The sequence below is a fragment of the Chiloscyllium punctatum genome, chromosome 44 (genome assembly GCF_047496795.1).
Source record: "Chiloscyllium punctatum isolate Juve2018m chromosome 44, sChiPun1.3, whole genome shotgun sequence".
Taxonomy (NCBI): Eukaryota; Metazoa; Chordata; class Chondrichthyes; order Orectolobiformes; family Hemiscylliidae; genus Chiloscyllium; species Chiloscyllium punctatum.
This window is the reverse complement of record NC_092782.1, coordinates 13218851-13242869: the sequence shown is the minus strand read 5'-3', so window position 1 is coordinate 13242869 and position 24019 is coordinate 13218851. Positions and strand designations below refer to the sequence as shown.

Sequence of the window (24019 nt, the reverse complement as noted above, 5' to 3'; positions counted from 1 at the left end):
GATTGGTTTAGTTTGGAATTATGGTCATCATAGACTGGTTGTGCAAAGGGTCTGTACGTCTACTGTATGACTCAACGACCCATGTCCCATGAGAGAATAAAAAAGGACCTGTCTTTCATAGATCAGAATCTACTGGAAAAAAATCTACTGGAATCTACTGGGTAATCCAAGATGCAGGATAGGAAACATTTCTGGCTATAACAGGCTGCTCATGTTTGTGGTATTTTAGGCGTTGGAGGTGATTTCCTCAAGTTCCAGGAGTAGCAATTACTGTTTGTATGCTGTTGCTGTTGGTAGTTTGGAGAAAAAAGTCAAAACAATGGCAGTTTTAAAAGGGAGAGGCACAGACAAAGGTGGCACATGGTGAGGTCAGGGTAGGAGAGAGACACACACTGCTAGCTGACACAGCAGTGAACCTGCCCAGTTACTGCCTTTGTTGTTTGAATTCATGCATCGCTGGATATTGGAGTGCATCTGGGAAAGTTACCAAACAGTGAAATTCACAACTGATCTTGGAGGAACCTGTTTGGAAGAGGTCACAGCACAGAGACAGCTAAGTGAATGGGTTTAAGTGTGAGCTTGCTGTAAGTCTGTAGTAGTGAGTAGAATGCATTCTTTCTTGATTATATCTTTTATTAAAATACGCCTGTTGATTAAATTTAAAAATATAAGCCAAAATTATTAAGTTAGCCTGGAGCAATCTTTTGTAGAGGAATAAGATGGTGCTATTTTCTGGGTCTGCAGATTGGAAGAAGCAAAAATGGTCCTCAGTGGAGTGATATGCTCTTCTTGTCAGATGTAGGAGTTTGGGAAGAGTTTGTGTTACTGAGGATTATATCTGCAATAAATGCAGTTGGTTGCGAATCCTATCAGATCGAAGGAATGGTTGGAGTGACAGTTGGAGGCAATGAGGAATATACAAGAGCAAGGGGATGTGATGGATGGTAGTTATAGGAAGGGAGAAAAGTCACAGATAAAGTCACATAGATGGGTTAACTCCAGGAAAAGTAAGAGGTAGGCAAGTAGTGCAGAAGTCTTCTGTGGCCATCTCCATTTCAAACAAGCATGCTGTTTTGGAAAATGTAGGCAGTGATGGATTCTCAGGGAAACGTAGCACAAACAGCCATGTTTCTGGTATTGAGACTGGCTCTAATGCAATGAGGGGTACGTCAGGTTCCAAGCGATCAATTGCATTAGGGGACTCTAGTCAGATGTTTCTGTGGCCAGCAGCAAAAAAAAAAACAATAGTGTGTTGCTTCCCTGGTGCCAGGATCAGGATGTCTCAGAGGGTGCAGAATGTTCTCAAGGGGGAAGAGGGCTCAGCTGGAGGTCATTGGTTCCAATGTGTACAATAACATAGGAAGGGAAAAGGAAGAGATTCTGAAGGGTGATTACAGAGAATTAGGCAGGTATTTAAAAAAAAAAAAAGAGGCCCTCAAGAGTAGTAATATCTAGATTACTCCCAGTGCCACAAGTTAGTGAGGGTAGGAATAAGATAGAGCAGCTAAATGCTTGGCTGAGGTGCTGGTGTATGGGAGAAGGATTCACATTTTTGAATCATTGGAATCTCTTTAGGGCTAGAAGTGATCTGTACAAGAAGGACGGATTGGATCTGAATTGGAAGGGAACAAACATACTGGCAGGGAGATTTGCTAGAGCTGCTTGGGAGGATTTAAAATAGTAAAGAGGGGAGGTGGGACCCAGGGAGATAGTGTGGAAAGAGATCAATCGGAGACTGGTACAGTTGAGAAAAGAAACGAGTTAAAACAGTCAGGGACAAAGCAAAGAACAAGGTAGGACTGAAATTAGACTGCATTTATTTCAATGTAAGGGGCCCAACAGGGAAAGCAGATTAACTCAGGGCATAGTTAGGAACATGGGACTGGGATATCATAGCAACTACAGAAACATGGCTCAGGGATGGCAGGACTGGCAGCTTAATCTTCCAGGATACAAATGCGACAGGAAGCATAGAAAGGGAAGCAAGAGAGGAGGGAGAGTGGCATTTTTGATAAGAAATAGCATTACAACTGTACAGAGGGAAGATATTCCCAGAAATACATCCAGGGAGGTTATTTGGGTAGAACTGAGAAATAAGAAAGGGATGATCAACTTATTGGGATTGTATTATAGACCCCCTAATAGTCAGAGGGAAATTGAGAAACAAATTTGTAAGGAGATCTCAGTTAGCTGTAAGAATAATAGGGTGGTTATGGTAGATGATTTCAACTTTCCAAACACAGACTGGGACTGCCATTGTGTTTAGGGTTTAGATGGAGGGGAATTTGTTCAGTGTGTACCAGAAAATTTTCTGAGTCAGTATGTGGATGTACGTAATAGAGAAGATGCAAAACTTGACCTACTCTTGGGAAATAAGGCAGATGGAGGTGTCAATGTGGGACCACTTTGGGGCCAGCGACCATAATTCTAGTAGTTTTAAAATAGTGATGGAAAAGGATAGACCAGATCTAAAAGTTGAAGTTCTAAATTGGAAAAAGGCCAATTTTGATGGTATTAGGCAAGGACTTTCTAAAGCTGATTGGGGGGCAGGTGTTCGCAGGTAAAGGGACGGCTGGAAAATGGGAAGCCTTCAGAAATGGGATATTGAGAATCCAGAGAAAGTATATTCCTGTTGGGGTGCAAGGAAAGGCTGGTAGATGGAGTGAATGCTGGAGGACGAGAGAAATTGAGGGTTTGGTTAAGAAAAAGGAAGCATATGTCAGACATACACAGGATAGATCGAGTGAATCCTTTGAGTATAAAGGAAGTAGGAGTATACTTAAGAGGGAAATCAGGAGGGCATAAAGGGGATGGGAGATAGCTTTGACAAATAGAATTAAGGAGAATCCAAAGGGTTTTTACAAGTACATTAAAGACAAAAGGGTAACTAGGGAGAGAATAGGGCCTCTCAAAGATCAGCAAGGTGCCCTTTGTGTGGAGCCAAAGGAGATGGGGAAGAGACTAAACGAGTATCTTGCATCAGTATTTACTGTGGAAAAGGATATGGAAGATATAGAATATAGGGAAAGTGATGGTGACATCTTGAAAAAATGTCCATATTACACAGGAGGAAGTGCTGGATGTCTTGAAACGCATAAAAGTGGACAAATTCTCAGGACCTGATCAGGTGCTCGCTAGAACTCTGTGGGATGCTGAGGAAGTGATTGCTGGGCCTTTTGCAGAGATATTTGTAGAGTTACAGGTGAGGTGCTGGAAGACTGAAGGTTGGCTAATGTGGTGCCACTGTTTAAGAAAGGTGGTAAGGACAAGCTAGGGAACTATAGACCAGTGAGCTTGGCATCGGTAGTGGGCAATTTGTTGGGTGGGGAATCCTGAGGGACAGGATGTATGTGTATTTGGAAAGGCAAGGACTGATTAGGGATAGTCAACATGGCTTTGTGCATGGGAAATCATGTCTCACAAACTTGAGTGAGTTTTTTTGAAGAAGCAACAAAGAGGATTGAAAAGGGCAGAGTGGTAGATGTGATCTGTGCGGACATCAGCAAGGCATTCGACAAGGTTCCCCATGGGAGACTGGTTAGCAACGTTTGACCTCATGGAATACAGGGAGAACTAGCCATTTGGATGCAGAACTGACTCAAAAGGTAGAAGACCTTTGAATGGTGGTACAGGGTTGATTTTTCAGATTGGAGGCCTGTGACCAGTGAAGTGCCAGAAGAATCAGGGCTGGGTCCACGACTTTTCATCATTTATATAAACAATTTGGATGTCAGCTTAAGAGGTATAGTTAGTAAGTTTGCAGATAACACCAAAATTGGAGGTGTAGTAGACAGTGAAGAAGGTTACCCTGGATGACAATGGGATCTTAATCAGATAAATCAATAGGCTGAGGAGTGGCAGATGGAGTTTAATTTAGATAAATGCAAGGTACCATATTTTGGAAAAGCAAACCTCAGCAGAACGTATACACTTAATGGTAAGGTCTTAGGGAGTGTTGCTGAACAAAGAGACCTTGGAGTGCATGTTTACAGCTCCTTGAAAGTAGAGTCGCAGGTAGATAGGATAGTGAAGGTAGTGTTTGGTATGCTTTCCTTTGTTGGTCAGCGTATGGTGTACAGGAGTTGGGAGGTCACATTGCGGATGTACAGGACATTGGTTAGGCCACTGTTGGAAAAGTATGCGCAATTCTGGTCTCCTTCCGATTGGAAGGATTCAGAAAATATTTACAAGGATGTTGCCAGGGTTGGAGGATTTGAGCTACAGGGAGAGTCTGAACAGGCTGGAGCTGTTTTCCCTGGAGCATCGGAGGCTGAGGACTGACCTTAGAGGTTTACAAAATTATGAGGGGCATGGATGGGATAAATAGACAAGGTATTTTCCTTAGGGTGGGGAGAGTCCAGAACTAGAGGGCATAGGTTTAGGGTAAGAGGGGAAAGATATAAAAAGAGACCGAAGGGGAAACATTTTCATGCAGATGGTACTGAGTGTGTGAAATGAGCTGCCAGAGGATGTGGTGGAGGCTGGTACAATTGCAACATTTAAAAGGCATTTGGATGAGTATATGAATAGGAAGGGGTTGGAGGGATATGGGCTGGGTGTTGGCAGGAGGGACTAGATTGGGTCAGGAAGTTGGGTCAGCATGGACGAGTTGGACCAAACAAAAAAAGTTTCCCTGCCATACATCTAAGACTCTACTTTCCCAACTGCTAGGTGGTGATAATGGATAAATTAGATAATATAAATCGGATTGGTTATGGTCAGCATGAAATTGTGAATGGAAAACCATGTTTGACAAATTTTGAGTTTTCCTTTGCATTAACTCGTGGGATTATTTATTGTCCATCTCTACTTGGCCTGGAGAAGGTGGTGAGCTATTTTCTTGAATCATTGCAGTCCATGTGCTGTAAGTGGACCTACAATGCAGAGAGAGGGGGAATTTTAGGAATTTGACTGAGCGACACAGTATTCACAGGAATATATTTCCAAGTCAGCACAAGCTGTAGCTTGGAGGGGATCTTCCAAGTGGTGGTGTTCTCATATCTGCTGTCCTTATCCTTTCTAGTTATAAGTGATCATGGATTTGGAAGGATCTTTGAATTTCTGCAGTGCACCTGGTCGGTGGTGCACATTGCTGCTGAGGGTTGGTGGGGGACGGAGTGGGTGTTTGTGGATGTGGTACCAATCAAGTGGTCTGCTTTGTCCTGGATAGTGCCAAGCTTCTTGAGTGATGCTGGAATTGCATTCACCCAGGCAAGTGGGGAGTACCTGGCATGAATGCGGCTTGCCACTCTTGTGCAGATCTTGCTGCATTTGAACACGGACCGATTCCTTGTGGAGTTGTGAGTGGCACCAAGTATTTTGCAGTCAGTCAACATCCCCACTTCGGATCTTATGGTGGACAGACGGTCATTGGTACAACAGTTGAAGACGGTTGGACTTAGGAGGTCCTGCAGATTAGATTCCCATAAGTGTGGAAACAGGCCCCTCCGCCCAACAAGTCCACACTGACCGTCCGAAGAGTAACCCACCCAGACCCATTTCCCGCAGATTCATGTACCTAACACTGGACAATTTAACATGGCCAATTTACCTGACCTGTACATTTTTGGACTGTGGAAGGAAACCAGAGCATCCAGAGGAAACCCATGCAGACAGTCGCCAGAGGCTGGAATCAAACCTGGGACCCTGGTGCTGTGAGGCAGCAGTGTTAACCACTGAGCCACTGTGCTGCCTAAGATGTCCTGGAGCTGAGATAACTGACCTCCAACAACCACAATCATGTTTCCAGGTGCCAGGTATGACTCCAACTAGCAAAAGGAATACCCCATATTTCATTAACTTCAATTTTGCTTGGACTCTGATGCCACATTTGGTCAAATGAGGCCTTGATATCAAGAGTAGTCCCTCTGACCTTACCTCTGGAATTCAGCTCTTTTGTCTATGTTTGATTAGATTAGATTACTTACAGTGTGGAAACAGGTCCTTCGGCCCAACAAGTCCACACTGACCCTCTGAAGAGCAACCCACCCAGACCCATTCCCCTACACCTGACATTAGGGGCAATTTAGCATGGCCAATTCACCTAACCTGCACATCTTTTGGACTGTGGGAAGAAACTGGAGCATCCGGAGGAAACCCACGCAGACATGGGGAGATTGTCTGTGTGGAGTTTGCACAGTTGCCCAAGGTGGGAATTGAACCCGGGTCTCTGGCGCTGTGAGGCAGTGCTAACCACTGTGCCATCGTGCCGCCCTAAAGGTGACGAGGCCCCAGTGAGTTTGTACTAAGGCTATAGTGAAGTCAGGAGCTGAGCTGAGCTGCCCTGCCCTGGTGAAACCCAAAATGGACATCACTGAGCAGATTATTGCTGAGCAGGTGCTGCTTAATAGCATTGTTAATGACACTTTCCATTACTTTACTGATGGTCAGCTGACAGGGCAGTAGTTGGCTGGGTTTGATTTGTCCTGGGCTGGTTGATTCCCTCTCACATTTATACCAGTCATTTACCTGGAGACAGTTAGTGTTAATTAACTTTGTAGTTGCAAAATAGAAGGATCCATTTTCACAGAGTTCTCCTCTCCAGTCCTGTCTTCGGGGCCTTTTAGCTGGATTCAGATTTAAAGGCTGGGTTAACTCCCCTGCTGCGAAATAAAGAGAAACCAAAATCAACCAACATCACCTTTGACTTGCTTCCTCCTAAATAAAGCTGTGACTATAGAAATCCCTGTGCATCTGAAGGAGAGATAATGGAACTTACTTGGTTATATCCTGAATTACATTCAGTCATCTCTTTAAAAATCAATAGAGTGATAATTGAATCGGTCCAGTTTTCTGCCTTTGGCCTAACCAAGATTTCACTTCAGTTCACTTTTCATCCGATTTGTGAAGTCAGTTTCTGTCTCTTCCTTTCTCTATCTCGATTTTCTCTACCTCCAGTTCTAGGTATCGGTGTCAACTGGATTTTGTTAATCCACTGACTCCCATAGTTACTTTGATGAACGTACCTTAGAATCATCAAATTCCTACAGTATGGAAGCAGGTAATTTAGCCAATCGAAGAGCCTCAAAGGAGCTTCCCTCATCTTTAACTTCTACCCTCTGCATTTACAAACTCATCTGACATTTCCACTACTGCCAGCATGTTCCCCAAATTTCCCTGCCCCTCTTAGCGTTCCAAAAGAGCATAGAAAAATGGAGCGGCACCTGCCTTTTCAGCTGCTCCCTTCTAATGATCTCCGAGGGGGATGGTGTACTGTTTCTTGGCGATTGTAGTTTCTCTACCCAGCATAGTGCATAGTATGGCCACTGTTAGGCAAGCTAGGTGAAATACAAATATCTAATTTGTGTAAATCCACCCCCTATCTTGTGCAGTCTAAAGCACAAATCCCAAGCTTCCAGTCACCTGTCTTTTTAATTCTCCACCCTTCTACACGCTGGTCTCAATCACAAAGTCATAGATTCATACAGTATGGAAACAGACCCTTTGGTCTAACTCGTTCATGCTGACCAGGTATCCTAAATTAATTTAGTCCCATTTGCCAGCACTTGGCCCAGACCCATCCAAACACTTCCTATTCATATAGGAATCCAGATGCTTTTTAAATGTTGGAATTGCACCAGCCTCCACTACTTCCTCTGGCAACTCATTCCATACACGCACCATCCCCTGCATGAAAAGGTTGCCCTTAAAGCACTTTTAAATCTTCCCACTCTCACCTTAAAACTATGTCCTTTAGTTTTGGACTTCCCCACCCCGGAAAAACACCTTGGCTATTCACCCTATCCACCCCCCTCACTTTTGTAAGCCTCTATAAAGGTCAGTCTCCGATGTTCCAGGAAAAATAGCCCCAACCTATTCAGCCTCTCCCTCTAGTTCAAACTCTCCAACCCAAGCTATGTTCTTGTTAATCTTTTCTGAACTCTTTCAGGTTTCACAACATCCTTCAGTGATACTATTCAAAGGACATGCAACAGAAGCTTCAGAAACAGCGTCCCAATTCCTTCAGGTAGGCATTTGCAGGCTCAGCTCCACCAACTTCCGATTGTGAGCACTATCAACCTTATTTTGGACAACAGGAGCTGGATTCTGTCGTCATTTTCAGCACCTCTAGACTCTTTGGTTTTTAGTCACTGCCCAATCGTCGCTCTGTGTTTCCCCTTGTGTTCTCATCCCTTTCTCCTGCCTTCCATCTCTTGCCAGACCTTTCCTTTTTGTTATTCCATTTCTTCCCCACTTTCCCCAACTCCTTATTTGCTCAAATCTTTCTGGATGACAGGGCATTACCCTGAAACTGTGATTACTGTTTGCATCTCAAGATGCTAAGTGATCTGCTGAGTGTTTCCAGCATTTTATACTTTTTTTATTACCTTCTATTGACGTGAGTAAATTCACATTTTTTTAAAATGAAACTTTTGGGCACACAATCCTATCAGTTCAGCAGTGAATACATTAAGTTGCTTGCATTTCTTTTTAAAACTGGTAGCCCACCCCAGAATCAAATTGCTTAAACTTGCCATTTATACAGCTCAAGTTTCTATGTGAAGAAAGTACTTCTATCAGCCAAAAATTAATCTGAATTAACATCAATTCCTGAAATGTTGGTTACACTTTTTGCAAGTGTTCCCTTAATTTTGTGCAGACCCTGTGAGGTTTAGCAGTCCACAATTTCAGCTTTCGGTATTCAGTAAAATGCATTCTTTATATTTCCATTACTTTAACCAATAGAAGTAATCTTTCACCTTTCCAGTTTCCTCGTCCTTTATAATCGAAACTGTGACACCTACTGCACCAGACCTTATTAAGCCGAATTTCTGCTTCTCCCAAGCATTTCAAAGATCTGACTTGGACCCAAACTCCTCCAGGTTTAAAAACCTGCTCTGATGCCATAAGTTAAAACATGTATTCTGAAGCACAGAGACTAGGGCCTGGCTAGAGGTTGGGCAACTGGAAATTTTACAGGCGCATTTGAAAATGGTTTGTCTCAAAGAAAGAGCAGGGTCCAGGACCAAAGATGACCACAGCAGGCCAACCAGAAAAAGCCTTGGATACAGATTAGGGGGGCTAGTGTTAGGAGGCATTAGAAGCCAAAAATCAAGCGAGAGGGGTGGAGAGTGTCTGTTACCGGTAAACTGGCTACTGGCTAAAATGTACAAAAAAAATTACAGATCACCAGTCTGACCAACCACTGTGTGCAAAGAATACATTCAAATACCTCCCCTTTTCACAAGGAAGAAGGCATGCCCAAAGTTACTTAAAACTGGTTTGTTCTTTTTAGTCTGCTCCAATTCAGTCTATCCCTTTTGACATACAGCATACAACATCTCAAGTGTTCAGTCCTTCTAATAGATGTGTAAGTTGTTGTTGACTGTTCATCTAGTGACTGATGGCTCTGGTGATGAAATAACCCCTTTGGAAATTGTTATTACCACAGTCAGAGTTGCTAACGTGTTAACTGTTGCTGGTGCAATGTTGGATTTTATTGGGGAATAACTGACCTCTGGGACTAATGGCAGTTCAGTTCCTGCATTAGGAATATCTAGTCTGCCTCACCAGCTGTCTAAGGTGGTGGCTCTCCAGTCACATGTAAAAGTCTGTAGTTGTGACAAAACATCTGGTTATTCATTTTCATCCTATACAATTTGCACGATCTCATTTACAGTGAGATGTACAATCTCATCTAATTGCTTCACAGGCTGACTTTTCTTGAATGCATGAAACATTTGCACTCTGACCAGCTCTTCAATGGTCAATTTTAGCTTAGCAGCTTTATCAAAATGGAATTTCGATTTCTGCAGTTTTGCTTTGATCTTTTCATTCATTTTATGTCCTGCTTCTATTTCCAGGTTTAGTAGCTTTTTTTTGTAAATTGAAGTGTTGAAGAGAAGCCTGGATGTAGATGGATGATTAGTCACAAACCATGCCTTTAGCCAAACCTGCTTCTCGATCTTGGAATACATTTTTCCTGGATCAATTGACTTTGAGATATATTTTCTAATTAAGCTATTCAGTCATGTTATTACACATATGTGAAGCAGGTTGGAATTGAATCCTGTCCTCCTAGCTCAGTGGTAGGAACATTACCACTTCACCAGAAGAGCCCTTCTAATTGACTTTCATTAACCCTTTGACAACCTCTACTTGATTTGATTGAGGACAGTCTGCAGATGATGGGTTATGATGTAAATTTTCCAATTATTCAGAAAGGGTCTGATACCTTCACTTGTGAATTGAGTGTCACCGCTACCCAGTGTGAGGAACACCAGGACGATTGAGCTATTCCTTCAGGCACTGTATCGCTAATCACTGACATCAACTGGCCAAGGAGTCTGAATGGTAAATGTTGGCGATGAGATCATCCTTCAGTTCCTAAACACCCAAATTTCAGGTAGATACCCCCGTGTGCTCAAATACTGATTGAGATTTTCCCTCTATGAGCTCTGGTCTTAAGCATACGGCACTTACAAATAGCTGTTTAGGAGGGTTCAAATTCAAGAGGCCTCCAATACCTCAAAGTCTGGCTTTTCTACTTGCTTTGAAATTTTTCGTGGGCAGGATCTCAAATTTTTAATGTTGTGCTATCCCACCTGACCCAAACACACCAATAACTCCAATTCAACACTTATCCTCATTGAGTCTTTGTTTGATACTTTGCCTACAGCTAAGAAATAAAATCTTATCAGACACTGGGTACAAAGGAATCCCAACTCAGTGTCAACGTCCAAGACACTCCTGGAACAAATTCACCAGAAGTTGCTGGGAAAGTTTATCCAACTCCCATTACAATTAATCCTAACATAAAAGGAGTACAAATAGATCATTCATCCCTTCGGCCTCCTGCCCTATTCTCCTAGTTCATGACAGATCTGCTACCTCAATAGTTTTTTCACACCTCAAGCCCATATCCATTGATGCCTTCCCATTTCTCACTCCTCACCTGCTTATCTAGCATTTCCTTGATGTCATCCATGCATTTCACCTCAAATTATTCCTGTAGCATGATTTCCACATATCCTGGGTAAAGAGCTTTTTCTGCATTCTTCATTGAATTTAACTGCCCTAGTTCAAGTCTTGTTCAGAAATGAAAGCATCACTTCCACATCTACCCTATCAAACCCTTTTATGATCTTTACCAGGCTACTCGTCAGTCCATTGCAGAGAAAACAGCCCCACCCTATTTACTTTTTCTTTTAGATATAATACTTTAACATTGGTATCATTCCAGTAAACCTTTTTCTCATCTCCTGTCAAACCTCTCAACACCATTCCCTCCCCACCCTTTCCCACTGATGTCCTCTCCCTCCCCACCCTTTCTCATCCAGTCTACCATAACCAGAGCCAAGCCTTAATTAATTATATAAAAAGTATTAGGACTTCAAATCAAACAAGTTGCTTTAATTCCCAGATCCACCAATGATACCCAATTTAAATGCAGTCATGCTGTCACTTGGAAATATTAGTCTGTGACCCCTGTAGCACTGAACTATACAACAGCTGGACATCTTGAAACGTAGACAATTTGTCAATTTGAATCGTACTGATGCGTCAGAAAACAGCGACCTAGAAACCCTCATTTCCCATTTGCAACTAATTAACAACATTTTCAAATCTGCACTATTTTAATCCAATTTAATTGAAGTGGGTGATAATCAACAATAAAACATCAGATTGAAAAATAAAGGCTACTGTATCCCTATCTTATGGAAAATATATGCATCACATGTGGTCTACCTTTCGAAACCTCCTTCCAGCGAAAATGATGGTGTCTTACAACAGAAAAGATAGAATCATACTGCTCCTCCTTAAACATCTTCACTACATCCTTCAGATGGCGTGGATGGAGACAGGGAGATGTGCACTGGAGATGGCCCACCACATTAATTTCTGTCAGTGAAATTAATACAAGATTGATTATTAGATTAGATTACTTAATAAAAAATGATGATTTTTTGCAAATCACGACATTGCGCAGAGAGTTAGATTAAATTACTTACAGTGTGGAAACAGGCCCTTCAGCCCAACAAGTCCACATCGACCCTCCGAAGAGCAACCCACCCAGACCCATTCCCCTTCACCTAACATGACGGGCAATTTAGCATGGTCAATTCACCTAACCTGCACATTTTTGGAAGTATGGGAGAAATCCCATACAGACATGTGCAAACTCCACACAGACATTGCCTGAGGTGAGAATTGAACCCTGGACTCTGGCACTGTGAGGCAGCAGTGCTAACCACTGTGCCACCATGCCGCCCATGACTACTAATGGACATTTATGGCTGTGCAAAATGCTTTGCAGTCAAAGGGTGGAAGCAGAGAGTTATGCAAAAACATGTTTTTTTTGGCTTACTAGCAGGCAAACATTCAAAACATCTACCTGCGTTGCATTATGAAAACATCCAGCTCAATAAGCTGAGTTACAAACAACTAAAATTTAGTTGCAAGTTTTAATTCCCTTCTCATTGGTTAAAAAAATTAAAACATGGCACATAGTTTGCATAAATGAGTTTTTATCACTTCCACATTTAATTACTATGGGAAAATAGGCTCAAGTGTCTTTGGATTTTTTTTGTCCACTATTAATTAAAACATTTTTGCAGAATGATGCTGCAGATTACATTCCTTGAAAAATCATAATGGCACATGAATTTAAGGACAATTTTTATTTGTATTTCTAGAGTTTCTAATCAACCTGTTCAGAGATATTATTACACACCTCTGAGGCAGGTGGGATTTGAACTTTGGTGCCCTGACCCAGATGTAGGGACATGACTAGAGTACCACAAGAGTCTTCTATGATTAGATTATATTTTCTACAGTATGGAACAGGCCCTTCAGCACAACAAGTCCACAGTGAACCTCTGAAGGGCAACACGCCCAGACCAATTCCCCTACCCTATATTTACCCCTGACTAACGCACCTAACAGTATGGGCAATTTAGCATGGCCAATTCACCTGCACATCTTTGGATTGTGGGAGGAAACCAGAGCACCCGGAGGAAACCCATTCAGACATAGGGAGAATGTGCAAAATCCACACAGACAGTTGCCCAGGAATCAAACCTGGGTCCCTGGTGCTGTGAGGCAGCAGTGCTAACCACTGAGTCACTTGCATCTAAAATTTCATGGTTTGTAACTTACACTTTTAAGGTGAGCAAACAACTAATACACAAAGCTATCCATCACAGACCAGGTAAAGAGTGCCCCTTTCATCAGAGCTAGAGCCAGAGGCAAGTAGTCATTTTAGAAAAAGCAAGAACGAACAGAATGAGAGGAAGGTGTCCTGATTAGGTAACTTTCAGGTCACTTAACACCTAATCGGAGATTGAATAAGGGAAGATAGTGTCATTGTAGTAACTCAATGGCCAAGTAATCCAGAGGTCCAAGTAAACATTCTGGAGTCATGGTTTCAAATCTCAAATTTCACCATCTGCAACGGTGAAACTAGGTGACACTGTCACATCAGTGAAACTAAATTTATTGTCCACTGTTGTGAAAACCCACCTGCTTCACCAATGTTCCTCCAGGAAGGAAGTCTGCTGTACTTACCTGGTCTGGCCTATAGGTAACTCCAGACCCATAGCAATCTGGCTGACTCTTAAATGCCCTCTGAAATGAACAAGCAAGTCATTCAATGCAAGAAAAAAAAAAAATCAGGGACAGGGAATAACTGCTGGCCTTAGCAGCACACAATGCACAAAGAGACAATACCCATTATCTGTACATCCAGAAATGAAAAAACCCAAAAAAAGCAAAGGACTTTTCACAAATGGACACATGTTGAGTTTCAGGCCTTTTTGGGGAAGACAAAACTTCACTTGGCCTGAACAGACCTAAAAGTGAAGATTCTTTCCCCCCACAAAAGGGTCAAACTCAAGTGTGTCAATGGGTTTGGGTGAAAAAGTTTTATTCTAACGGCCCGAACAGTGGATGCAAAAGCATGAATCTGGAAAAGGTTATGTTAATATGCAAACTAGTGACAAAAGGTAAGAACAGACCCTAATTACTGAAACTGACAGACAGGCTTGGCTGCAGCTGTTAAACAAGAACACAGTGAATAATCAGGAGCTGCTGCACCTTCGCAACTTGATGGAACTCCACAGAAGTAGACACGATATTTCGGAGAACAATACCCGGTTGATGGATTCTCAAATTCTCAGCCTCCTGTTTGGCCATTTAAACTAACTTTTGAGATTGGTGAATCTGCTAGGTATCTGTCCTATTCCCTTTCAACTTTCATAGAGCCATTGAGATGTACAGCACAGAAACAGACCCTTCAGTCCAACTCATCCATGCTGACCAGATATCCTAAATTAATCTAGTCCCATTTGCCAGCACTTGGCCCATATCTCCCTAAACCCTTCCTATTCATATATCCATCCAAATGCCTTTTCAATCATTCTTTCTAGTTGTAGAGAAAGAGTCCCCCACTTGTCAGGAATACCATTAAGAGTCAATTGGGAAGCTAGGAAATCTCTCTGTACCGGACAGTGGTTAGAAGGTGTAACTAGCCACCAAAATGCGCATTTATTACTAAGTCAGATTGTCCCATGAAAGAGAAAGGAACAGATAATTATGACGATAGGATTCACTGGAGAGAGATAGGAAGAGGCTCATGTGCTGGTTAACTACTGGCATGGACCAATTAGGTCAAATAGATTGCGAAGCATTTGGAAGAAGTTTAATCACATTGCACTGGCTTCAGTTCCAATGTAAGGCAGGTACCAAAACTCACTGTCTGACGTTACAGTCACTGCATGATCACCTGTGATTGCAGCATCGCAACTTTTAATTAACCTTTAATTGGGGATATTGTGAACTATCATACCTTTGTGGCTTTCCAAGAATTCCAAAATGGTATCCAATGAACTTGTTGTATCTCTTGATACTTCTGCGCTTCTACGGTGCACCTGTGCTCCAAATTTCCTGGCTACTGCTTCAATGTCATCATGGTCAGTTGATACCCATACACTATTTTAAAAATAAAATAACAAAACAGTTGCTTCTTTATGAAATTCTCATTACGTGTTGCACCAAGGTGTTGCAATGTTAGTTATATTTTAAGTACACTATTTAAGCTTGGAGATGCATTCAAAGTCCTTTGTAGTACACAATTTCACACAATATAGAAATTTAAATTTTTGTTTCCCATCTACTATATATAGAGTGAAGCATTGAAACAAAGTACTTATGCAATGGGAGTCCGAAACAGGAACTTCCCATTGGTAAAGTTATATGGGTTCACTCATTTGTTTCAACATAGCAAGAGCGATAAAAAGCAGAATATGTTTTTCAAAAAGTAGCTGCGTGTTCTTTACAGTATGATATAATAGATAGTGCTAGCTATCAAAAACTTTCAATCACAAAGTGAACATATCCAAACTATTTTCCACTGAACTGGTGTTGCATTATCATGGTTTATAATTGTTATCTCACCTGAACACAATCCACTCTGCCTTCAAGCTCTACTTGCAGTCATAGATATTGAGTACACCAGGACACTAGTCCAGCCCGGTTTAAGATCACCCATCCTAACGGAAGAGCTCCCAGACTACTCTTTCAGCTACTCATTCAACACTCTGGCTTGCTTGAACTTTTATCAATTAGTGCACTCAAGTAATAAACCAGCAATTACCTTACAGGTTCTATTTGATCATTTGGATCGGAGCACCGCAAAAAAAAAAATTTACTCATCAGAACCTTATTTTTTAAATTCTGCTTCTTACTACATGGACACTAAAAATGGATTCCACCCTATCTAAATTCTTCCCTAGATATGACAGGATATCTTTAATCCTAACAGCTGCCAGAGCACAGAGCCTGTCCTCTGTGGGGGAAAATCGCAAATAGTATCTGTTTGATTGTACTTTTCCACCTTCCTTTTCAGGCCCCTATTGTAATACTTTCCTATGCCATTTGCTCAGTTTGGCTACTCGCACCTTTTGTCTTCATTCTTAGCACATGTCCAAATAAAAGATGCTTACTGGCTAAGATTAAAAGTTGAATTAATCCCCAGTGCTGCCAAACTTGCAGTCAAATCCTCTCATCCCAATCCACTGACCAAATCAAAGTGACTATATAACCCAAGGAACTACAACTGTTCCATGAGCAAAGCATCCAGATATCATTCCCTCTTCCTGATGCATCCCATTGTCTGAAGCTCAGACTCCAGTGCAATTCCAAACTGAGGTTCCTCAAGCTGCAGACACATACTGCAGGTGAGGCAGAATCTGTAGACAGAAAAAGGTTTCACCACTGACTTAAATATTTACTCCCTCCACCAAGTTGCAGTAGCGTGTGTGCTTTAAGATACAGCAACTCAGAGATTCCTTTGACAAGGAGAGGCGATGGCCTCATGTTGTTATTAGTACAGAGATCCAGGTAATGTTCTGAGGACCACACCAGTTGGTGGAATTTAAATCCAATAAAAATTAATTAGGAGTCTAATGAAGGCCATGAAACCATTGTTGGAAAAGCCCATCTAGTTCACCAAAGTCTTTTAGGGAAGGAAACGGTCATCCTTCCCCAGTTTGGCCTACTGGTGACTCCAGACCCACAGCAATACGCAGTTACGGATGGGCAATGATTGCCAGCCTACCCAGCAATGCCCACAATCTGTGAATGAATTTAACAAAAACATCAATCAAAAGCCACAATTTCTTTAGCTTGGACAAGGGTAGCATGTGCAGAGGAATACCACAAGTGCATGATCTGCTCTAACCCACTTGCACTCTTTCTCTAATATAGCTCAATTAAAATCCAGGTGCTACCCATTGTGATTGACAACATTTCTCAGCTTAAAGTTGACATGTCAAGAGCATAAACATTTGAACTAACTGCAGAAAGGCATTACCAAGCCACCCTTTACTAACATGTGCCCAGTACACTGCATATGGCCAGGCAGCTCAGAGTCAGCCCCTGAAGTGAGGAAATTCTGATTTCCCTGTTTGTATTTCTTTCATTACCCCACTACCGCCTTCAAGGTGAATTAGTGATAAACAATAATTGCTCATCTTGCCAGTGACTCTCACATACCTTCAAGGGAACTGGAAAGTCAACATTTTATCAGATTAGTAGCATGTTGTGGAAGGTGCCAGGTGACTTGAATATTTAAAACATTTTCTATTATTACTTCAGATTTTCAACATCTGCAGTGTTTTGCTTTTCAACCACAGAGGTCATTAGATTAGATTACTTATGGTGTGGAAACAGGCCCTTTGGCCCAACAAGTCCACACTGACTCTCCGAAGAGCAACCCACCCAAACCCATTCCCCTAACACTACAAGCAATTTAGCATAGCCAATTCACCTAACCTGCACATCTTTGGACTGTGGGAGGAAACCAGAGCGGCTGGACGAAACCCACGTAGACATGGGGAGAACGTGCAAACTCCACAACAGACAGTTGCCGGAGGTGGGAATTGAACCCAGGTCTCTGGCGCTGAGAGACAGCAGTGCTAACCACTGTGCCACCCTTAGGCGTCATTGCTCAGATCTAACCTGTCTGATCCCTATTGTACAATCCCCATCCAACCTTGTTTTACATAACACACTTAAAATAGATTCAATTCACACAATAGTTTTAAATTTTATTAACTGGTTTCACTAGTTTAAATTATTTAAATAATAACATATTTATATTTCTCCAAACTTAATGTCATGGTCTTTACATAGAGATAATTCAAATCCCTTGATTTATGACCCTTGGGAATCCAAATCACTACCTTCACATTGAGGCTATACTGCCATTTTCACAAAGATGTGTTTCTCAAACATTCTAAAACTTAATATTTGTATTTACTGAACAGGTAGTTTAGAGAAAGAAAGAATGAGAATGTAACTTTTAATCTTTTCCCAGCAATGTAATTTCTGAAGAGTCATCATAGATTCCAAACGCTAACTCTGCTTCTTCTCTCCACAAATGCTGCCAGACTTGCTGAGTTTCTCCAGCACTTTCAGATTTCCAGCATCCAGAGTATTCTGCATGTACATTCATGTAAACATGACATTTCTTGCATTTTCTTCCTTCACTAACAAGCAATAAGCTTCGCACGATCAGGAAGGAGATGATACATCCAGAGTGAATGTAACACAGCCGGAGTGAATGTCTATTTCCATGATTTCAAAACAGTGGCCAAAGCAGGTGATAGCCCAAAGTTTGGGACAAATTCAGAATCAAGTAAAAGAGGACCAAAACAATAATAATAAAAAAAAAGAGGGAGAGAGTAAACTATGAGGAGAACAAACTAGTGAGGAATATAAAACTGACAATAAGAGTTTCTCTTTATTTATTGTAAAGAAAAAGTGAAGTCAAAGTGAAGGCCCCTTAGAAAATTAATCTGAGGAAGTAGTTATAGTAGAGGGGTTAAACAGATATTTCACATCAGAATTTATGTTGGAACATCCCAGTAATACTAAAGAATATGGGGAGAGGAATGAAGTACCAATACCATCACTACAATAGTAGTATTAGGCAAACTAATGGGGCTGAAGGCTCATAAGTCCCCTGGCCCTGATGACTTGTATCCTAGACCCCTACGGATCCAACGATAGTGGAAAAGTACTGGAGGATTGGGAAATTGTCAAGGTGACACTGCTATTCAAAAAAGGGAGGGAGACAAAAAGCAGGTAATTACAGGCCAATTAGCCTAATATCTATAATTGTAAAATTGCCAGAATCATTTATGCACTAAGTGCAGCACGTTTGGAAAATCATAATCTAATTAAGGAAAGTTAGCATGGCTTCATGAAAGGAAAATGGTGGCTGACTAATTTATTAGGAGTTTTTCAAGGAAGTGTCAACCAGAGTACATTGAGGGGAACGAGCAAGTGTTTTGTATTTGGATTTCCAGAAGGAGGTGTTTGACAAGATGACTTGACTATTTGTGAGGTACAAGAGTCTACTGTGTTGGAGGTCATATATTGGCATGGATACAGAATTAGCTAATGGGCCAGAAATGGAAAGTGGGAGCAAAAGCGATTCTTTTCAGGTTGGTAGCCTGTAAACAGGGGATTCTACAGAAATCCGTACTGGGACCATAATGGTTTACAATGTACATTAACGACTTGGAGTGTGCTACGTGCTTAATGTGGGAGGTCAACGACTCTGGTGTGTCTGGCTCGTATAAGGGGGGAAAAGGGTGTGCACGTTCAGCTACCGACAGAGCATATTGCAGCATTGATGAAAGAACTTGAGGACCTTAGGCTCATCCGAGAGAGCGAGATCTTTCTGGACAGGACCTTCAGCGAGGTTATTACACCGACCAAACCAGAAGAGAGCAGACGATGAGGAAGGCAGAGAGGAGACAGGTGCAAGAGACCCTGGGGGAAGTACCTGTCAGGAACAAGTTGAATCTTTTGGAAACAGTAGAGACAGATGACACTGCCAGTCCATGAGGCGGCCAGGTCTGTCAATCAAAAGTTGGTGCAGAGACAGAGCGGAAGAGTTGGACATCGCACAGGGCTGTGGTAATAGGGGACTCCATAGGGAGAGGAACTGACTGGGGTTTTTGTGGCAGCAGGCGGGACCTAAGGATGGTGTGTTGCCTTCCTGGTGCCAGGGTTAAAGACATCACAGACAGAGTGCAGGAAATCCTCAAGGACGAAGGTGAAGAGCCAGAGGTGGTGGTACATGTCAGCACAAATGATGTCAGGAAGAGGAGGAGGAACATACTACAGCGGGACTTCAGAGAACTAGGAAGAAGGCTGAAAAGCCGGACGTCCAGGGTGGTTATCTCCGGTTTGCTTCCAGTTCCTCGGGCTGGTGTGGCCAGAAACAGGGAGATAATGGACTTGAACATGTGGCTGGGGAACTGGTGCAGGAAACAAAGATTTAAATTCTTGGATCACTGGGGTATGTTTTGTGGTAAGCATAAATTCTACTAGAGAGATGGTTTGCACCTTAATAGGTTAGAGACCAGCATTCTGGCAGGCAGGTTTGGTACTACAACACAGCTATGTTTAAGCTAAGTAGAGGGGGGGAGGGGACAAACTGGATGTTTAAGAAGGAAATTGAAGGGAAAGTTAGAACAAGGAAAGTCAAGCAAGACAACTGTATCAATGAAGCAGAAAACTCAAAGGGATCATGTTGAGTGAATTAGGAGTTGATGGAAGGGTGAGGGCAATAACGAATTAAAAATACTATACATGAATGCACAAAGCATTAGACATAAGATGGATGAACTTGAGGCTCTTTTGAAAATTAGCAGATACGATATTGTGGGGATAACTGAGACATGGCTTCAAGTGGATAGGGCCTGGGAAATGAATATTCAAGGCTACACATGCTATCGTAAGGACAGACTGACGGGCAGAGGGGGTGGGGTGGCCATGTTGGTAAGGGATGATATTCAGTCCCTTGTGCAGGGGACCTAGAATCAGGGGATGTAGAGTTAGTGTGGATAGAGCTGAGAAATACTAAGGGTAAAAAGACCCTCTTGGGAGTTATCTACAGGCCCCCAAACAATAGTCTGGATGTCGGATGTAAGTTGAATCAGGAGCTGAAATTGGCCTGCCACAAAGATGTAACTATAGTTGTTATGGGGGATTTTAACATGCAGGTAGACTGGGAGAATCAGGATGGTATTGGACCTCAAGAAAGACTTTGTGGAGTGCCTCAGAGATGGATTCTTAGAACAGCTGGTGCTGGAACCAACCAGGGAGAAGGCAATTCTGGATCTGGTATTGTGTAACGAACCAGAATTGATCAGGGACCTCGAAGTGAAGGAGCCATTGGGAAGTAGTGACCATAATACAAAAGCTTCAATCTGCAATTTGAGAGGGAGAGGGTACAATCAAAAGTGACAATATTTCTGTTGAATAAAGGGAAATATGGAGCGATGAGGGAGGAGCTGGCCAAAGTTCAATGGTGCAATACCTTAGCAGGGATGACAGTGGAGGAACAATGGCAGATATTTCTGTGTATAATGCAGAAGTTGCAGGATTAGTTCATTCCAAGGAGGAAGAAAGATCCTAGGAGGAGGCATGGGTGGCCATGGCTGACGAGGGAAGTTATGAAACATATAAAAGTTAAAAGAGAAAAAAGTATAACATAGCAAAGATAAATGGGAAAACGGAGGACTGGGAAGCTTTTAAAGAACAGAGGATTACTAAGAAGGAAATACGCAGAGAGAAAAAAAAAAGAGATACGAAGGTAAATGGCCAATAACAAAGGAGGATAGTAAAAGCTTTTTTAGGTATGTGAAACCCAAAAAAATGGTTAAGACTAAAATTGGGCCCTTGAAGACAGAAACAGGGGAATATATTACAGGGAACAAAGAAATGGCAGAAGAATTGAATTGGTACTTCAGATCTGTGTTCATTGGGGAAGACACAAGCAATCTCCCTGAGGTAACAGTGGCTGAAGGACCTGAACTTAAGGGAATTTATATTTGCCAGGAATTGGTGTTGGAGAGACTGTTAGGTCTGAAGGTTGATAAGTCCCTGGGGCCTGATGGTCTACATCCCAGGGTACTGAAGGAAGTGGCTCGAGAAATCGTAGATGTGTTGGTGATTATTTTCCAAGAGCTCAATAGATTTGGGATCAGTTCCTGTGGATTGGAGGGTGGCTAATGTTGTACCACTTTTTAAGAAAGGTGGGAGAGAGAAAGCAGGAAATTATAGACCAGTTAGTCTGACCTCAGTGGTGGGAAAGATGCTGGAGTCTATTATAAAGGATGAAATTACGGCACATCTGGATAGTAGTAATAGGATAGGTCAGAGTCAGCATGGATTTATGAAGGGGAAATCATGCTTGACTAATCTTCTGAAATATTTTGAGGATAGAACTCTGAAGATGGATGAGGGAGATCCAGTAGATGTAGTGTACTTGGACTTTCAGAAAGCCTTTGATATAGTCCCACATAGGAGGTTAGTGAGCAAAATTAGGGCGCATGGTATTGGGGGCAAAGTACTAACTTGGATTGAAAGTTGGTTGGCTGATAGGAAACAGTAGTGATAAATGGCTCCATTTCGGAACGGCAGTGGGGTACCACAGGGATCAGTACTGGGACTGCAGCTTTTTACAATATATGTTAGTGATATAGAAGATGGTATTAGCAATAACATTAGCAAATTTGCTGATGATACTAAGCTGGGTGGCAGGGTGAAATGTGATGAGGATGTTAGGAGATTACAGGGTGACCTGGACAAGTTAGGTGAGTGGGCAGATGAAGTTTAATGTGGATAAATGTATGGTTATCCACTTTGGTGGCAAGAACAGGAAGGCAGATTACTACCTAAATGGAATCAATTTAGGTAAAGGGGCAGTACAGAGAGATCTGGGTGTTCTTGTACACCAGTCAATGAAGGTAAGCATGCAGGTACAGCAGGTAGTGAAGGAGGCTAATAGCATGCTGGCCTTCATAACAAGAGGGATTGAGTATAGAAGCAAAGAGGTTCTTCTGCAGCTGTACAGGGCCCTGGTGAGACCACATCTGGAGTACTGTGTGCAGTTCTGGTCTCCAAATTGGAGGAAAGACATTCTGGCTATTGAGGGAGTGCAGCATAGGTTCACGAGGTCAATTCCTGGAATGGCGGGATTACCTTACACTGAAAGACTGGAGCGACTGGGCTTGTATACCCTTGAGTTTCGAAGACTGAGAGGGGATCTGATTGAGACATAAGATTATTAAAGGATTAGACACTCTGGAGGCAGGAAACATGTTTCCGCTGATAGGTGAGTGTCGAACCAGAGGACACAGCTTAAAAATACAAGGTAGACCATTTAGGACAGAGATGAGGAGAATCTTCTTCACCCAGAATGTGGTGGCTGTGTGGAATGCTCTGCCCCAGAGGGCAGTGGAGGCCCAGTCTCTGGATTCATTTAAGAAAAAGTTGGATAGCGCTCAAGGATAGTGGAATCAAGGGTTATGGAGATAAGGCAGGAACAGGATACTGATGAAGGATGATCAGCCATGATCATATTGAATGGTGGTGCAGGCTTGAAGGGCAGAATGGCCTACTCCTGCACCTATTGTCTATTGAAAGAAGCAAAGGTACTGTAGCCAGATTTGCAGACCACACAAAAATAGGTGGAAAGGCAGGTTGAGAGGGATGTACAAACAGGTTACACAGATATTGATAGGTTAAATAAGTGAGCAAAAAGTTGGCAAATGGAGTACAATGTGGAAAAAAAATGTTAAACCTTTCATTTTGGATGAGCGAACATAAGAGCAGAATATTATTTAAAATCAAGGAAAACTGCAGAAAGCTGAAACACAAAGGGACTTCAGGCAAGAAACAAGCACACAGGTACTGCAGGTAATCAAGGCAGCTAATGGAATGTTGGCCCCTATTTCAAGAGAGTTTAAGTAGCAGAGTCTTACCGCAACTGTAAAGGTGCTTGCGAGACAACATAGAATCATTGAATCCCTACAGTGTGAAAACAGGCCATTTGGCCCAACAAGTCCTGAAGAAGGTCTTATGCCCGAACTGTCAATTCTCCTGCTCCTCGGATGCTGCCTGGCCTGTTGTGTTTTTCCAGCACCACACTTTTCAATTCTGGTCTCCAGCATCTGCAGTCCTCAGTTTCTCCAACAAGTCCTCACCAACCCTCTGAACAGCACCCACCCAGACCCATTGGCCTACCACTCTACATTTACCCCTAACTGCTGCACCTAACCAACACAGCCCTGAACACTATGGGCAATTTAGCATGGCCAATTCACCTAACCTGCACATCTTTGGATTGTGGGAGGAAACCGGAGCAAAGCCACACAGACACAGGGAGAATGTGCAAACTCCATGCAGACAGTCACCTGAGGCTGGAATTGAACCTGGCTCCATGGTATTGTGAGGCAACAGTGCTAACCACTGAGCCACCGTGCCACTGAGATGAAGTTGGTAAATCAATACAGACTTAGTAAAGACACTATGGGCAAAATGATCTCCTTCTCCTCTGTATCAATTCTGTAAGGATCTCAGATCGAGGGCCACTCCTTATTCTGTTAATCATCCTTTTATGTGGCACTTGGTCAAACACTTCGTTAAAATCCACACAGACAACATCCACGGAATTCCCTTCAGCAAACTTCTGTTGGTTCAATCAAAACAAAATATCAGT

The 24019-nt window shown here is 42.4% G+C and overlaps 1 protein-coding gene across 2 annotated transcripts in view; it reads right to left on the bottom strand.

Moving 5' to 3' along the window:
- The window catches only part of cmasa (cytidine monophosphate N-acetylneuraminic acid synthetase a), a 39527-nt gene that overhangs the window by 13414 nt on the left and 2094 nt on the right, over positions 1 to 24019 (bottom strand). The window contains exons 2-4 of one of the 2 annotated variants that reach the window (XM_072562271.1): positions 14786 to 14928; positions 11689 to 11841; positions 6469 to 6599 (exon numbers count right to left, since the gene is read on the bottom strand). In XM_072562271.1, coding sequence (XP_072418372.1) covers positions 6469 to 6599; positions 11689 to 11841; positions 14786 to 14928 — 427 coding nt within the window. Of the gene's footprint in view, positions 1 to 6468; positions 6603 to 11688; positions 11842 to 14785; positions 14929 to 24019 lie in introns of both variants that reach the window. The other variant, XM_072562270.1, reaches the window with a different exon arrangement.